The 13,032-nt window shown below is 41.7% G+C and overlaps 1 protein-coding gene across 1 annotated transcript in view; it reads left to right on the plus strand.

Annotated features, from left to right (window-relative positions):
* Window positions 1-13,032, plus strand: part of AZI2 (5-azacytidine induced 2) — a 74,054-nt gene that overhangs the window by 18,597 nt on the left and 42,425 nt on the right. The window contains exons 4-5 of the mRNA XM_089690803.1: window positions 5,640-5,739; window positions 7,194-7,336. Coding sequence (XP_089546929.1) covers window positions 5,640-5,739; window positions 7,194-7,336 — 243 coding nt within the window. The remainder of the gene's footprint in view (window positions 1-5,639; window positions 5,740-7,193; window positions 7,337-13,032) is intronic.

Below are 13,032 nucleotides of genomic sequence, written 5' to 3' on the forward strand. Positions count from 1 at the left end.
TTGCACCAGCGATCCACTGATCACAGTTGAAATGCATTGCAGCCTGACTTGCAAATAAATAAATGCACTCCCCCCCCCTGCAACTATGTGTGTTTATTATTATTTTGTATAAGGTGGACTTAGCCTTTAACACCTTCCCGTCCGGCCTATAGCAGATTGACGGCCAGGCGGCACACTTGCCGTTGTGACTGGGCGTCATATGACGTCCTGTCAAAACGAGCCGCTCAGCGGCGCGATCTGTCACCAGCTGTGTCCATGGGACATATCCCTACATCGGCCCATTGCCAGTGTCATGTAACTACTGTAACCAATCACAGCAGATCACGTGTTACTTGTATACAATGGATGGCTTCCTGTCATGCCATCCATTTTATACAATTAAGTTATCTGTGACTGGTCAAGGCAGTCACATGATACAGACAGGGCCAATCACAGCCCATCTGTATCATGTGATCAGCTTTGCCTAATCACAACAAAAGACTGAATGAATCAGTTTCATTCAGTAACAATGATTGCAAATATCAATGAAATACATTGGTATTCGTAATCATAATGTGTTAAAAAGAAAAAATTCCTGGGCACTTGCCCAGAGTAGTTCAATGTTACTATGGTAACATTGTATTGCTTTGGTCACAGTGTGCTGAAAAAAAAAATGTAATAAAAAATAATAGAAACATTTTGAAAAACAAAAAATACAGATTCAATTATTATTATTTTCACCAAAGAAATGTAGCAAAATACATTTTGACCTAAATTTATGAAAACATTTTATTAATTTGCAAAAACGAAGAAAAGTGCGCCTTTTTTTTTTTTTTTCAAAAGTTTCAGGTTTTTTTTTTGTTTTATTTAGCAAAAAATAAAATACTTAGTGGTGATTAAATACCACCAAAACCACAAAAAAAAGTAACAATACTCTAGGAGTGATTGAATGATGGTAGGCAGTATCTTGAATGTTTAAAGCAGTGAGCATGGGTTAAGTGCTCCTTTTGTCTTGTCTAGGGGCTCAGGGAAAAACTGTACTTACCCATTCCTCTGATCCTCCGGAAAACCATGCTCCCCCACGTCCAAAGCGGGTCTATAGGCGTGAGAACGTCAGGAGTGCAGAACAAACTGTGCTCCACAGGAGAAGTACAGCCAAACAAACTTTGGCTGAACATCTCCTTTAAGCCCTTTTTGCATGAATTGCAAACAAGTAGGTGTTTTTGTTTTTTTTCAATGCTGTAGTACACTTACCCAGTTTTCATACTCTACATTTTATGGGAAAAGATAAAGTTTGAGGATGCCCCACAGATGCTCAATAGAGTTTAGGTCTGGAGACATGCTTGGCCAATCCAGCACCTTTACCCTCGGCTTCTTTAGCAAGGCAGTGGTCGTCTTGGAGGTGTGTTTGGGGTCGTTATCATGTTGGAATACTGCCCTGCAGCCCAGTCTCCGAAAGGAGAGGATCATGCTTTGTTTCAGTATGTCACAGTACATGTTGGCATTTATGGCTCCCTCAATGAACTGTAGCTCCTCAGTGCCAGCAGCACTCAAGCAGCCCCAGACCATGAAACTCCCACCACCATGCTTGACTGTAGGCAAGACACACTTGTCTTTGTACTCCTCACCTTGTTGCTGCCACACAATCTTGACACCATCTGAACCAAATAAATTTATCTTGGTTTCATCCATCAAACCACAGGACATGGTTCCAGTAATCCATGTCCTTAGTCTGCTTGTCTTCAGCAAACTGTTTGCTGGCTTTCTTGTGCATCATCTTTAGAAGAAGCTTCCTTCTGGGATGACAGCCATGCAGACCAATTTGATGCAGTGTGCGGTGTATGGTCTGAGCACTGACAGGCTGACCCCCCCACCCCTTCAACCTCTGCAGCAATGCTGGCAGCACTCATACGTCTATTTCCCAAAGACAACCTCTGGATATGACGCTGAGCACGTGCACTCAACTTCTTTGGTCGACCATGGCAAGGCCTGTTCTGAGTGGCACCTGTCCTGTTAAACCGCTTTTGTCTTGGCCACTGTTCTGCAGCTCCGTTTCAGGGTCTTGACAATTTTCTTATAGCCTAGGCCATCTTTATGTAGAGCAATAATTCCTTTTTTCAGATCCTCGGAGTTCTTTGCCATGAGGTGCCATGTTGAATTTCCAGTGACCAGTATGAGAGATTGAGAGCGATAACACCAAATTTAACACACCTGCTCCCCATTCACACCTGAGACCTTGTAACACTAACGAGTCACATGACATCGGGGAGGGAAAATGGCTTATTGGGCCCAATTTGGACATTTCACTTTGGGGTGTACTCACTTTTGTTGCCAGCAGTTTAGACATTAATGGCTGTCTGTTGAGTTATTTTGAGAGGACAGAAAATTTACACTGTTATACAAGCTGTACACGCACTACTTTATGTTGTAGCAAAGTGTCATTTCTTCAGTGTTGTCACATGAAAAGATATAATAAAATATTTGCAAAAATGTGAGGGGTGGACTCACTTCTGTGAGATACTGTATATTTGGACAGGTGGTAAGGAGGTGATATGTCACTTCCTCACTGCCTGTTTTAACCAACTAAATGCAGCACCATTGTGCTACAACTGCATGTAGCGCACGTGGTTGCTGCGAGGCTCCATTCATCTGTAATGCCTGCCAAATGCAACAGGTTGTATAATTTCTGCCATAGCCACAAAGCATTGTGGCTACAGCATATGTACAACCCTGGGTGGTTCCTCTGCAGGTAAAGGAAGAGTAGTTCGGAGGTGGCAGAAATGTGGCTCAACCACATCATTTTACCCCCCCCCCAACCTTATGTGTAAATGAGCTCTTAGGCTAGGTTCAAACTATTGCGGCTCTGCGAACCGCATTTGCTTGGGCACGGCAGCTCATTGATTTGAATGGGCTTCTGTTTCATGCAGGAAATTGGTTCCTGCTCCATTTTTAAACAACATTGGCCAGGAAATTGCATAGTGCTTTTGCACCTTGCAATTTCCCAGTAATTCCTATACCTGGAAGTGCGCTGTGTTTTTTAGATGTGTGGGGGTGTCATTAAGAATTAATGTGAGCCCCACACTCCCCTAAAGAGCAGTGCGTTTTAATTGCGGATGCGAGAACAGCCATACCCGCATTAGTATGAACCTAGCCTTAGATTGGTGTGCCTTGAGACTGAATATGCTTTCAAAGGGGGCCTTGACTGAAAAAAGGTTGAGAAACACAGGGAGGAAATGATCACTTACCCTTCCAAAGCTTTCCTCTCCGAGCACGTTGTGCAACATGAAGCTTGACAGAGTTGTTGTCATGTCACAGTTTGGTGTGGTGTCTTGGGAACCAGCCTCGGCCAAGGCAGGATGGAAAGGATTGCAAGGTCCTGAAAGGACACTCTTTGCCCAGGTTGATGTTGGTCCCATCTTCAGCTGGACATGCAGGGATGCAATGTGCTGAAGATTGTGAATGGACCTCCATGATGCTGGAGATGCTGGTATTAGTCCCATCCTTAGCCAAGGTGGGCTCTGACACCCTGAGGGTTTTGCATATGACTGGTGATGGTCATCATCTCCAGATACAGAATTGGTGTCAATCACCTCAGGTGAGGAGACAGGAAGGGCTGCAAGGCCCTGAAATGACACTGATGCTCATGCGGGTGTCATCAGTTCCAGCCTCAGCTGGATTTGCAGGGCTGCAGTGCCCTGATAGTACTGAGGTAAACTCCATCAGGTTGGAGGTGCTGATGTTGGTCCCAGCCTTAGCCAATGTGGGACTGGCAGTTCTATGACAACCTGAGGGTTTTGGTGATGATTGATGGTAATAGTCATCATCATCATAATCTCTGGATCGGTGATGTCTATAGCGGCACCCCATGGCTGAAATAGCAGAAACTCGAGTGAAAAACAAGGAGCAGAAAAAAGCGATGCTTCTCCTGAACCTCACAGCTAGAATGAGCTGCCACACTGAGTGTGGTGTCTGGAGAGCTGCTCGTCTTGCTGGTTGTATGGAAGATTTTCAATTTCTTCCCTCCAAAGCTTTGTTCTGCTCTATAATTAACCCCTAGACTCCGAACACACGCAAATATGCGGCCTATTGGTGTCTGGGCCTCGACACCAAGCGGCCGCAAATTTGCGTAGCATTTGAAAAAAACACACTACCATGCATTCAAGCAGCTTCTCCGTTGAACTCTGCTGTAGCAAAAACGCTATTTGCTTTTAAAAAAAATCCATGACGCTTTCCAAAAACACAGCGGCTCAAAAAAGCATAGATGTGAACATGTTCCACAGGAAACAATGGTAAATGGACAGTAGTGCATTTCTGCAAAAAGCACTAAAAGATGCATTGGTGAACAAAGCCTTATTGTCTTCTTCACATTTGTACGCTCAGTCGCTCTCTGCTTTATGCCTGAAAAAAAAACTCATCCAAGTTGCCAGGAATACGCTCTGCTCAGGTGTGAGTGCAGGCTAAGGCCCCATTCACATTGCGACACGCGATGACACGTTTTTGTGTGCTTTTTTTTTTTTTTTTTCTTTTTCATGCTACATGCATAGGGCAGCCCATTCACCTCAATCAGCTTCCCTACATGTGGCAAATTTGCCAATGTAGCTCATGCAGCTTTGAGCTTCACACAGTTTTTAATAGAGGTGCACCGACATTTCGGTGGCCAAAATGTTTCGGCAGAAAAACACCCCTATTGACCCTTGGCCAGTATGAAAATAACCACCGATACAGTTGTCGAAAATAACCTGTGTCCAAATGACCTTAGACTGGGGCGACGGTTCATCTTTTAACAGGACAATGACCCTAAGCACACAGCCCACATAACAAAGGAGTGGCTACGGGCCAAACTCTGTGAATGTCCTGGAGCCCAGACATGAACCCGATTGAACACCTCTGGAGAGCTCTGAAAATGGCTGTGCACCAATGCTCCCCATCCAACCTGATGGAGCTTGAGAGGTACTGCAAAGAATGGGAGAAATTGCCCCAAAATAGTTGTGCCAAGCTTGCAGCATCATACTCCAAACGACTTGAGGCTGTAATTGGTGCTAACGGTGCTTCAACAAACTATTGAGCATAGGCTGTGAATACTTATGTACGTGTGTGTTTTTTTTTTTTTTTATTTATTTATTTATTTATTTTTTATTTTAAATAAATTGCAAAGATTTCCTAGTTACATAGTTAGTCTGGCTGAAAAAAGACAAACGTCCATCCTGTTCAACCATAGGAAAAAAAAAATTATAATCCTATACCCGCAGTTGATCCAGAGGAAGGAAAAAAAAACAGCAAAGCATGATCCAATTTGCTCCTGCTGGGAAAACATTTTCCTTCCTGATTCCCCAAGAGGCAATCGGATATTCCCTGGATCAACTTTACCTATAAATGTTAGTATCCAGTTATATTCTGTGTATCTAAGAAACAATCCAGGCCTTTTTAGAAGTTCAAAACGAACTTCTTTGGTACAACCACAATTCTAAAAAAAAAAATGGTACAATCTGCATAAAAACAGAATGCAATGCTTTGCAAAGCTCATAAAATATTTTATTCACAATAGAACATAGAAAACATATCAAGACGTTCAAATTATGATTTTTCATTTTGTTAGGTTTTCTCTTTAAAATTAGATAATTTCTTGTTCTTTATAACTATTGGTTATTTCTTATCTACAGGAAAAGGAAAAAATTGAATGCACAAAGCACCTGAATGAACAGCTGCAGTCTAAAGAAGTGGAGCTTCTGCAAGTGAAATCTGAACTGGAAACACACCAAGGTGCAGTATATTACATAACGGCATCAGTGTGTGTGCTTTTACATGCATCGGATTCTTCCACCTCAACAATCACTAACTTTCTAAATTTTGTTTTTTGAAAATCTGCGTAATCATAGAGGTGAGGCAAAAGGTGTAATTGGTGGGGGCTTACAGAAGGCAAGCCCAGCCATTGCAGAAAATGTCAGATTGACCAGCAGTTAGGTGTAACAGAGGCCTCTGCAGGTATGTGCAGGCTCCTCTAGTGTGGCAGTCAAATTGCTGTTGATTTCATTACCTATAGCCACATACCACGTCTGTGTGCTCACCCCATCCACATGATCCTGCTGATTGTCTGTCTTATCTGTTTACAGAGAGCAGCATACACCAATCAGCCATTACTTTATGACCACCCACCTAATATTGAGTAGGGCCTTTTTTTTTTTTCACCAAAACAGCCTTAAGCTGTCATGGCATGGATGACACTAGACCTTTGAAGGTATGCTGTGGTATCTGGCACCAAGCTGTCAATAGCAGATTCTTTAAGTCCTGTAAGTTGCAGCCTCCATGGATTGGACTTGTTTTTCCAGCACATGCTCGATTGGGTTGAGATCTGGAGGCCAAGTCAACTTCTCATACTGCTTGTGTTCATCAAACCATACTTGAACCATTTTTGCAGTTTTATCCTGATGAGAGGACCTTGCCTATAGGCACAACCGTTTTTAAGAAGGGGTGTACTTGGTCAGCAACAGTGTTTAGGTAGGAGGTACATGTCATGTAACAAACACATGATTGGGAAGGATCCAAGGTTTCCCAGCAGAACATTGCCCAAAGCATCACAAGCCTCTGTCGGCTTGAATTTTTTTCCATAGTGTATCCTGGTGCCATCTCTTTCCAATGCAAATACACACAGCCATTCACATGATGTAAAAGAAAACGTGGTTCATCGGACCATGCCACCTTCTTCTATCTCTAGATATATATATATATATATATCAATCAGCTTCTAACTTCAGCTTGTTCAATTAAGCTTTCACAAAAAAAACAGACAAAACTATAAGCAGGATTGGTTTCTCAATCCTGCTTATAGTTTTGTTTGTGTTTTTTTTTTTTTTTTTTTTGTCAAAGCTTAATTGAACAAGCTGAAGTTAGAAGCTGATTGGTTTCTATTCACAGCTGCACCAGATTTTACATTCTTCAGTTTTAGTAATTCAACCCCATGGAGTTACAGAAGGAGTTATAGTTCTATTATTATTATTTTTTTCATATTGGCTATTTTAGATACAAACCGTGCTTAGCAGTTCTTCTGTGAGTCTGAAGTAAGCCTGAAAGCTCTGGGTAGTTTGAAACTGGCAAAAAAGGTTTTCTAATTGCTGTCTTTTTATGTCTAAATTGAATTAGCAAAACACGACACAGATGTATTCCTTGCTTAGCAGAAGAGCTCTGTTCAGGATGGATTAACATTTCTCTTTTTACAGTGATGAAAAGCTTAAGCAAAACTCCTACTGACTGGGAGATCGAAAAACTGAACAGCGAGTTGAAAATCCGGTCAGTGGAGCAAGAACTTAAATTGCTTCAGGAAGAATGCGGACGCCTCCGAGCGGAACTTCAAAGGACAAAGGTAATTGTCCATGTTGAGAAAGTGTGCAGTGAAAACCTGATGTGCATAAAGCCATCAAGCATTTATTGTGATCTCCGCTCTAGGCAGATGCTTTTTATAGAGGAATCAATTTCACTTCTCACAATTAGTTTCAGCAAATCTTTTACTTGTAAGACTATACATATGGATTGGAATGCAAGGCTTTGTGACTGTAAGAGTTTAGATTAACCACTAGGAAACCAGATAATAGTGAGGACTATGCAGAAAGGTCTTTTGGATTAGTACTTTCAAATGGAAAAATGGAACAGTCTGTTTATTGATGTGGTCAGACACATATGAATTGGACCAAGTCTAGAGCTGCATCTCTCAACCAAGGTTCCTTCAGAGGTTGCTAGGGATTCCTTGAGAAATGAGCAGTTTCTGCCTATCGGATAAATTACCACTGACACTAATGATCTTTGCAGCTATCTGTAAAGGAAGGATTCTTCCTACTGACCATCACATAAATGTGCTCTGAGCTGTAGATATAGTAATCATTAGCAGGAGTTTCTGGAGAAAAATATTTTCCAGGTTGCTCCATATTAACACCAATCTGCTATAGGCCGGGTGGCAGGGGCGGACTGACCATTGGAGCACTCTGGCACTGCCCGAGGGCCCAGGGTCAGTAGGGGGCCCCATGAAATGCCCCTGGTACCTTTTTTATAGGCTTTTTTTGGTGTGCTTTGAGTGTGGTCAAGGATATAAGGGCCCCATGATCCCCTATTGCCCGGGGGCCCCATGAGCTGTCAGTCCTCCCCTGCTGGGCGGGATACTCCCCGCTGTGACTGGGCGTCATATGACGTCCTGTCAAAACGCGCCACTCACACAGCCACAGGGCTGCGCAGCAGCGTGATCTGTCACCGGCTGTGTCCACAGGACACAGCCGATGACATATCACTACACCGGCCTGTTGCCAGTGTCATGTCACCGCTGTGACCCATCACAGCAGATCACATGTCAATTGTATACAATGGATGGCTTCCTGTCATGCCATCCATTATAAACAATTATGTTGTCAAGGCAGTCACATGATACAGACAGGGCCAATCACAGCCCATCTGTATCATGTGATCAGCTTTGCCCAATCACAGCTAATCACAACAAAAGACTGAATGAATCAGTTTCATTCAGTAACAATGATTGCAATTATCAATGAAATACATTGGTATTAGCAATCATAATGTGTTAAAAAAAAAAAAAAAAAAAATCCTGATCACTTGCCCAGAGTAATTCAATGTTACTATGGTAACATTGTATTGCTTTGGTCACAGTGTGCTGAAAAATAAAATGGTAAAAAAAAAATGTAAAAAAATAATAGAAACATTTGAAAAAAAATACAAATTCAATTACTATTTTAACCAAAGAAATATACCAGAATACATTTTGACCAAAATTTATGAAGAAATGTTATTTATTTGCTAAATTTTATAACAAACAAAATAAAACAAAAAACACCTGAAACTTTTGAAAAAAAATGCACTTTATTTAGCAAAAAAATAAAAATTCAGTGGTGATTAAATACCACCAAAAGAAAGCTCTATTTGTGTGAAAAAAATGATAAAAAATTTCATATGGGTACAGTGTTGCATCACCACGCAATTGTCATTCACGGTGCGACAGCGCTGAAAGCTGAAAATTGGCCTGGGCAGGAAGGGGGTGCCTGGTATTGAAGTGGTTGAGAGAGCCTGATCTAGAGAAATGATTTTATGGGAAGGTCAGCTATACAATAATTAAATTTAAAAATCCATCATAGCGCAAAAAAAACAAACCGGTAGACTCTAGATTAGTGAAGTCCTAGCTGAATAGTTCATAATGCCAAATAAGGTATAGCATCTGGCTTCAAAGGACTTAGTGCAGCTCCTCAGCAGATAGAAGGAATATCTGTAGTAATGTAAAAGAGACATGAGAGGGCACTTCTAAGTGCAGCGGATTAGTCAGCAGTCTTGAGAAGGAGGAGTTGCTTCATTGAAATGTGTAGCCATGCCCACTCCACGCCCTCCAGCGTCTGATTCATTGGCCAAGTTTCCACGCTGTCAGACTGACTCTTTAGTAGTTCTATCCTCTGGTATTGAGCTTGTGCATCTCCTAGCACTGGCGGTGTTGCTCCCATCTGCTTCAGATGGTCCAGGTCCTCATGGATGGTGGCTTTTAAGCTTGATATGTGCTTTAACCTCCCTGGCGGTATTCCCGAGTGTAGCTCGGGGTAAAATTTCAATACCAAGAGCGGTAACCCTGAGCTACACTCGGGCTTACCATGCGGCGTTGCTCAGGGGGTCCCTGCAGCACTTACCTTGTCCTTCGCTCCCGCGATGTATCCCCTGCAGCGTCCCCGTCCATCTCCTCCGGCCGATGCCGGCATCCGGCTTCCGTGTTGCGGTCCCTGTGACGTCGGGACGTACGGGCGGCAAATTTGATATTTTTAAAAAATGTCATTTTTGCTGTCATTGCTGTTTCAATGCATTTCACATACATTTTGTCCCTACTGCTTTGTCCTGTGCCCTGCCTGCATTTTGAATGTTTTTTCTGCCTGGAAACTTAGAAAGGTCCATGGCGTCCAAAAAGCGTCCCTTTTACGTCAAAAGCGGTTTTAGAACAGCGATAGTAAATCAGAACCACTTGCAGAATTGAGTGATGATTCGTGGGGAAATTCGTCATCAGACACTGAAAACGATTTTGCGACTTTGCTCAGCGATGTGCAAATTTGCCTCTGTATTTCAAATTTCAGTGTTTTTGGTTTGATTATATTATTGAATTACATTTATTAGTATTATTATTTTTCATGATTATTTATTAAATGATAATTTATGATTTCGTGTTTCAAGCTTTATCATATCCGGAATGTTTACTAGACTCTTGTTCGGACAGATTTCAGTGAGTTATTCCTAAAAATTACAGCCTACAATAAAAAACTACATATTTCCATGCAAAAAAATGGTACCGCTTTCAGCACAAAAAATCGGAAAGAATCATACCGCTGAGGAGGTTAATTCCTACTTCATGTGTTTGGCTGATTTGCATTTTTTACTAGTAAATGATTTAAGCTGCTGCACTTAGACGCTCCCTCTTGTGTCTATTACAGTACTTCAGCATACACATGTGCGAGGACCATGTTTGACAGCCATGCAGGTACAAGGCCCTAAACACACACTGCTGTGTTTTGGGAGCCGTACACCCACGTGGAAGCCAAAATGGGAGTAGTGTCTGTCTGTGCAGGTGCTTTGTCCCAGGTAACATGAATGGAATCCTGCCCAAGGATGCATGCAACACCTGTGTATCACGTGTGGGCAGACATGGCCCTCGCACGGGTGTATGCTGTAGTTCGCCTGCTTGAAGGAGTCCTAAACCACTGGTAGTACACGTGTCAGGAGAGAAGTGTGGTACAATAACTACCATTCTTGACCTTCTTAGAATGCTTGATGCCAAAATGGAGTAGGTTCTGCGCTGCGAGGAACAACTGGGTTAGGTGGCTTTTAAAAATGGAGGATCTTCCGGATGGTACTTCAGATAAAAGCTGGGAAGTTGAGGAAAGCAAGAGCACAAAACCAATGGTTTTGGAGACTTGTATTTATTTAATCATACAATGTAGAGACAACAAGCAACACATTTTGGGAGTTATAAAACACCCCCTTCATTGGTACTGTTATTTCTATCAATATCTCACCGTTAAATGTGGATTAAATTGTCACGCAGGACATGTGTGATCATAACATACTCCTCCACTGTGCCCATTGCATATGCGGGATCTGGAAGAGATTGTGTCCCCACCATACATTAGCTCAGCATTTCTCAATCTTATTTTTTTAGATGCAGCTCCCTTTAACAGTATGCAGAAACTCAAGGCACCCCAAGACTAAAATGTAAATGTTATTTTTGAATAGGAAACCTGAGTCCAGGACAATGCACACAACTACCTTAATGAAACCAACTTCACATTGAAAGCCTCCCTTTACATCAAAGGTCCCCCTATCACATTAGAGCCCCCCCTGCACGTCAGAGTCCCATTACCACAATCAAGTCCCCCATATACATCAGAGGCCCCTTATCACCACACAGCACCCCCTCACAGAGTCAGAGGCCCACTTGTACATTAAAGACCTCCGATTACATAAGAAGAGCTCCAAGACAGTGTTTCTTGCATCAAATTATAGTCTACCCATCCTATCAGAGTCCCCTGTCACCACCGTTTCCCCTTCAGAACAGAGTCCACCCATCAATTTTTGACTCCGGGCAAACTGGATCTTGTGCTTGAGGAACCCCGGGAGAACTCAAAGGGCACTCCAGGATGCTGTGCATCCAGCAATAAGCGAGTTAATTTGGGGTGGATTAGAGGTAGGGTTGAACAGACATTGAGGCAGGGTAGATCATCTGCTGGTGCAAATAATCAAAGTGTAGGATATGGATAACAATGAGTAATATTTGATTAGAAATTTTCTGAAAATGTATTAAAATGTCTTTTAATATTTGTAAATGTATACTGTTTTCTGCAGTGTCCACTAGATGGCACCAGATCTAACCATATGGGTAAAATAAATACTATTGATTTTTTGTTTTCTTCTTGGATTCAATTGTTTAAAGAGTAGCATGTATAGATAGTATGTCAGTGTACCTATAACACATTCATTATGTATTTTCACTGTTTTTTTTGTCCAAAACTTTTGAGGCATGTTTGGAATTTAGAAGGCTGTTTAAAAATGTTTTTTTGTTTAGATGTTAAACTTATATTACTTTTGTCTAATGATATATCAGGATGAGATAACAAGTCCAAGTCTGAAATAGGCTGTTTCTGTATTTTACTTTTAAGAGGCAACTTAGCCAGATCATCAGTGATCTAATTGTTATCATAATTGTAAGAGGTGTGCTTTAGGATAGTTATATCTTTAATCTGCTCTGCTCACATGTCAGAGCTGCATGCATTGGGTGAACTGGGAGATATCACATACACTGAAGCAGAACATCTGTTTAGATAAAAGTTCTATTGACTTGCAGCTGAAGATAAGCCCTGTGTATTCTTCAGTTATACATCATTTTCACATTGGCTATTTTGCTTGTGTACTTTTGCTTTAAAGTATAACTAAAGGCAAAATGTGTCCTTCTTTTTTTTTTTTTTTTTTTTTTTTTTTTGGCCAGAGTAGAGATGAATTAGAACACCTATTAAGTTTTAGCGCAGTCTATGCCCCCGTTAGGGTCATTCACTCTCTTTTTGTCCTGTTTACCATTATCATTGGAAGTGAAAGTAAAAGAAAACCTTTACTTTTCCCTGCAAGACCGGTATAAGAAATGTGTGGTTGTCACTGGGACAGGGAGGTATGGTGGAATCATTGTCAGAATTTCTAACCCTTCTACATTGAACTAAGAATGTGGTTTTGTTCCTGCTTGGCCCCAGTTGGACAGATTTGCCATCATTTTCTGTCCTGACAGTGAGAAAAAATCTCTCTGACAAGAACGCATATGACAATAAAAACCTGGCAGAGGCTCTGATCTATGCTGTATCCAAAAATGGAGAAAAAAAAACAACCTATAACTAAATATATTTGTTGAGCTGCAAAGCAGCTTGGTCACCAAACTTCCAAAAGCCAGTTGTTGCACAGTGAAAAAGAGGTCCACTGATGGGGTCATCACTTTGCTCTTTTTGTTCTCTCCTGTAAAGTGTTCATACTGAGTGTGCAGAGCAATAGAGC

The sequence above is a fragment of the Staurois parvus genome, unplaced genomic scaffold, assembly GCF_062004578.1.
Source record: "Staurois parvus isolate SC_StPar_1 unplaced genomic scaffold, SC_StPar_1.0 ptg000021l, whole genome shotgun sequence".
Classification (NCBI taxonomy): domain Eukaryota; kingdom Metazoa; phylum Chordata; class Amphibia; order Anura; family Ranidae; genus Staurois; species Staurois parvus.